The sequence below is a fragment of the Pygoscelis adeliae genome, unplaced genomic scaffold, assembly GCF_000699105.1.
Source record: "Pygoscelis adeliae isolate BGI_AS28 unplaced genomic scaffold, ASM69910v1 Scaffold365, whole genome shotgun sequence".
NCBI classification, from domain to species: Eukaryota; Metazoa; Chordata; class Aves; order Sphenisciformes; family Spheniscidae; genus Pygoscelis; species Pygoscelis adeliae.
The window spans coordinates 724,512-729,695 of NW_008824783.1; the positions used below are offsets into that span (position 1 = coordinate 724,512).

General features: G+C 50.9%; 1 protein-coding gene across 1 annotated transcript in view; it reads right to left on the reverse strand.

Moving 5' to 3' along the window:
• SNX1 (sorting nexin 1) overlaps positions 1 to 5,184 on the reverse strand; it is a 13,296-nt gene that overhangs the window by 7,840 nt on the left and 272 nt on the right. The window contains exons 2-5 of the mRNA XM_009323874.1: positions 3,942 to 4,044; positions 2,882 to 3,015; positions 1,509 to 1,575; positions 261 to 304 (exon numbers count right to left, since the gene is read on the reverse strand). Of these exons, the coding sequence (XP_009322149.1) occupies positions 261 to 304; positions 1,509 to 1,575; positions 2,882 to 3,015; positions 3,942 to 4,044 (348 nt within the window). The remainder of the gene's footprint in view (positions 1 to 260; positions 305 to 1,508; positions 1,576 to 2,881; positions 3,016 to 3,941; positions 4,045 to 5,184) is intronic.

Consider the following 5,184-nt stretch of genomic DNA (forward strand, 5'->3'; position numbering starts at 1 on the left):
AGCCAAGACTGCACAGAGGTAACTGGCTGAAAAAAAAAAGCGACAGCCTCCTTTCAAACAGGTTCAAAACCTTTTTCTCAGCTAGGCTCGTCCTTTGATCTGTAGGAGTGGATTATAACTCCTGAATCCATGTAACAAGGCATTCAGACCTCCTGTCTATTTCGGTCACCACTGGCTTGGCTAAGAAAGGCCAGTCCAACTGTCTTCAAGCATGGAAAAAACAATGACACCCCATCTCAGGAGCAACGAGTTAGACATACCTGTGTTGACACTTTGTAGGCTACATACGCATTCATGCCATCCCCTACGGAAAACAAAAACAAGGCATTAGTATCACAAGATCAGCACCTTCCACTATCATCTGAATGCAAAGCACAAGGCTCCTGCAATCTTCCGGCCTTTGCCTGCTTCAGCAATTCCGATTTTTGATCTGACAGAGCCCCAAATCTTTGCACAGAACCAAAGGCAGCATCTCACTGCAGGACCCTGGACCCCTGCCCACCAGGCATTTCCCCGACCTGACTGCTTAGCCCTCATTTTACTTCCTAAGGCAGCCAAAACCAACAATCAGGCACTTGTTACCCTGACAGCATTTGGGCTGAGTCCACGCATCTGCTCAGCACGCAACAATTCCGCGGCTGTACAGCACATGAAGCAGTCTATTCAGAAGATGCAAGTCAGACAGCCCCTGGGCTGCATGTGGCTGGATTCTAAAACATCACAGGCAGTTTTCCCAGCTAACACAGAAATCCCCTTGTTTGGCAAAGGGAGGGTTTACCTGGTAGTTTAACTGAAGGGCATCTGCAGAAGTCTGATGCCACCCCTAGTACACCTCAGATTTACAAGTCAGTGCACCTCCCAGCTCCAGAAATCATGAGCCACAGAGTGAGAACAAGCTGCCACATGTGAGGCTGCTCCGCCAACTGGGATCAGATGTTATATGGGGTTCTTTGCATCACAGGGACTACCACATAGCTGGCCAAGTTCCTCTGACCCCCACTTTCAACTGAGAAACCCTCTTGCTTCTCAGTTTGAAGCCAGAGCTGCTTCCCTGGCAAGCACAGCTGCTAGGAAAGGAATGGAATAATACACTTCGTTTTAGGTTAAGGCAGTTTTGCCTCCCCCTGCCACCTGCACACAAGACAGTGCTGCCTGGAGGTCAAGTCAAGTTGGTCACCACAGTTCCAGACACCAAGCTCTGCTACTGCAAACGTCACGTTCCACCCGCCCAGAAAACCCGCTCCTGGCCTTTGAGATCCTTGGCTTTCCAGAACCTGCTTCTGCCTCACTCGCTTGTGACCTAGGCATTTTGCTTTGTGTAGCCTCTTTTCTTCTAGATGTTGCAAGAAGTCTTGGAGAAGTTACTCCAGGATCAAGTTTGCGCTTGCAGAGACAGCTCGAAAGCTGGAGCTGTGGCACATGGAGGTGATAGCTGCATTCCATCCTACTGCCAAGTCTAGCTTGCCTAACTGTGCTTCACCATGCAGCAGGACAGGGTATTAACTCACCAACTTTCTCTGGGTCGCTCACTCCTACAGTCAGCTCAAATTTGTCCTCCTGTTCCTCTTCTTCCAGCTGTTTGATGTAAGCACACAAGGACAGCAAGTTAAAACTAGAAAGCCAGGCTTCAAACCACCCCAAACCATGAAGTCCCATACATTACGGTGAGCTTGTCACACTGCCAAGGCACCTTTGGCACTTCAGTCTGGCCAAGGCCATTCTATAAAGCCCTCGAGTTTCTCACTTGTGTCCAGGCTACATGTTCCAAGGATCCCAAAACTGGATTTGTCTTTACGACACTGCTATCTGCACAGACCGATGTACAAACTGCTCAGCCCCAAGGTGAAACTCTGCAGAGTCCAGCCTCAGCTCTGTGCAGGATAGGTCCCTCTGGGCTCTTTTACATCATGATTTTGGTTCTCATCTGAAACAGTGCAAGATACCGAACCTATGCTGAAGGCAAGTTGTACTGTGTAGGCACACGGGGACGGAGAGCCAGGATAGCAACTGGCAGACCCAGTTTGAACGGGTCTTTCCATCAAACCCTGCTTCGCTAAAGGCCAGCGGGTGGCTATACCAGCAGTACTGCCTCTGACAGACCACAGAGGCTTCAGGCTTGCTTAGAGAGCATTGGCAGTGCCTCGTTAGTGGAATGGTACTAAAGGACTGGGCAAAGCAGAGCTGAGACTGGCCTCAGACAGCCTTTGGCCTATGAACCTGAAGGTGACAGCTTATCGGTTTGCTGACCAGCTCAGCATCCTGGCCTAGTTCTGCATTGCTCCTTCACTTAAGCCAGTCTGAAGCCAACCTGAGACACCACTCCTAACGGCACTGCAGAGTCCGTCCTCATGAGCTCAGGGGTGCTTGAGGCAGAAAAGGAGCACTTTCCTTGTCTCCAAAATAGTTTCAGCCTCTCTACAGGAGAAAACACGGATTTAGGCCAAGTACCACCTGATTAACTGGGCTTGGCAACCAGACTACGAGTTCCACTTAAGGACCTTGTGCTCTCATGTCACCCAAGAGACTGTTTCTTTTAAAAACATGGACAAGAGCAGCTACACCACTTGCCCCATCTGCGGCAATACAGCATGCTAGAGCTCTGGGTCAGAGCTCAGACCCTCAGGACCAGACGAGCCACTTGCTATTTCAGCTTTGGAAGCAGTCTGCACCACCACACAGGCAAGAATGCTGACCTGGACCCCACTTCAGCAGTATCAGTCCCAGAGTGATGGCCTGAGATACAAGCCAGGAAACCCAATAGGGCAATTACATTAATTGCACCATTTAAGATGCATGTTTACAACTAAGTAAACAGACAGGTTCCTGCCAATTACAGTCTGAAACCAGCAGGGCAAGTTGGAAAGCTCAGAGCAATTCTCACCTCCTCATAGCTCTTTGGAGGGTTTCTAGAAGAGCTTGCAGCTACTTCTAATGAGGGGGCAGGATTGGATGCTTTGGCCAGTTCCTTCTTCTGGTTGTTTTGCGTGTTGTCTAGAGACAACTCTACAGTGGCATCTGTCAAGAGAAGTTTGCAAGGGTCAGCCTCCCTACTTCGGGTTTCTGGAAAGGTAATTTCAGTATTGTCAGAGAGGTTCATGAGATGTAGGGAGTAACAATAGTCTTAATTAGCAAAAAAGTCCATAGGAAGGACACCTGCAAGCATTGGGAAAAGCACGACTTAATGCATCTTCACTGCTGTTAAGAGCATTTGATCAATCCTGCTGGAGAACATTAAGTTAATCCAATGAACTTCGTATTCTAGAAGGAGCCAGACTTCACCTCCTTGCTGTGTGCTAGACGAGCTGCACACTAGAACAGCTAAAGCCAAGCTGGACTTTTGCACAGCATGTAGGCCAGCCTACCCAGGCAGGCTCCTTCCCAGTACACTTCTCCACACAGAGGAAGTCAAAACTTTCATCTGTCAGCAGATGTCTCCAGAACTGACTCTCAGATGCCTCTGCCAGAGGTGTCCCACCATGCCAGGGCTGGGGAAGGTCCGACCCTCCTCATTTTCCCCTGCTGAGGGGAATTATGTTTCCTGTTCCTTGGGAACAGCCACGTCTTGACTAGAGATGCTTCCTCCACCTGCACGGAGGGAGGAGAAGGTGAAGAACAAAAGCCTTTTAACTCCAGGAGGACACTCGTCCACCTTCCAGTTTAAGGCAACAAAACCAAAGCAAACCCCATTTTAATAATCTTCAGCTTCCAAACAGTTAATCCTGCCGCATGATTATGCTAGAGACCTGGAGGAGGCTACTCCGACCTTCCCAAAAACACCACCAGACCTTAGTGCTTCCAGAGCAGACTGGAACACGAGTTTGAGATAAGGACCTGTGATAGTCCAGAAATATCCATGACCTGCATGTCATGCTTAAAAGCAGATCACTCCAGGCTTAAGAGTTCGGAAAGCCCCAGCAAACACTCAGTAGAAACAGACTCACCACCAAATAAGTCCTGATCATCTTGCTCTACACGAACCCCATTCTCTTTGGAGGTGCTGCTCACAGGGAGAAGAGATTCCCTTTTTGGTGCCGTGGACTTGTTCTGTAAGAGAATTAAAAGGACATAAACAAGAGGTTATTTACACTGAGGAATGGAGGCTGGAGGACCAAACAGGTCACCTTCCTAGCCGCTGCCACACACGGTAACTACCATGAATCTCGTGTGAGCACAGTGGCCAGAGGACATCACAGACTGCTTCCCTTCCACCCACCCTTGAGCGTTATGATCTCTGCCAGCAAGGCTATACCGAGGCATCTGAGCCATTAAGGACACAGAGTGTCACACAAAACTTCAGAGCCAGTTTTCACCCTGATTTTCAGCAGAACGGGAGCAGGTCACTGGGTTGTGCCAGCCCACAGGCCAAGCATCACAGCCCCAGTCCTTCAGCTATAAGGTGTTGGGAGCAGTAGGCAGTCGAGTACATCCAAGTGCTCCTGTTCACAACACCCAAAACACACCCAGATGCACCATTTCCAGGTAGTGACTTGCACACCAGCAACTAACACCACATCAAGGCAGGTGGGCCGCACTAGGGAGCCTCCTGTGCTTAACCGTAGCGAGCCAAGCACGCTGCTGACAGGGGATCCCTTGGGAAAGCCAAGATGCACCGCTGGCGGCAGAGACTCGTGGCGATTTGCTTGCCCAAAGGCAAGACGCCAGGGATCACGGGAGCTTTGTCAGCAGCTTAACTTGTGCTAGCAGTTAAACCGCCACCACGAGCCAAGCCGCCCTTCCCCAGAGGGCTGGTTAGGGCCCACGTGAAGGCAGCCAGGTCATGCTTTAATGCAGTAGCTCACTTCTACTTCCAAGGGGTGCCAGAGGAGCTCACGGACTTTGCTGCCCCGGCACTGCTGGAGCCAGCTTCATGGATCCGCACCGTCCCCTCCTACAACACCCCTCGCAGCAGAGACAAGGCTGCCATGGCTGGACTGAAGCCGGGCACGGCTGTCGGTGTTTTGCAAAGCGATGCTGGCAAAGTCCTGCACACCAGGCTTTGCGACCCAAAGTTCGTGCTCCCCACGTACAGCTTGGCCGGGACAAGCCAGCCCCAGGACTTACAACACAGCTGATCCTGCCACAGCAAACAGCCCCTTGGGCACACAGCTTCGCCGGGGGGGACCGTCCCAGCTACTGGGAGCAGGCTTGGAGACAAGGGTCTGGGGACACCAGAAGGCAGAGCTA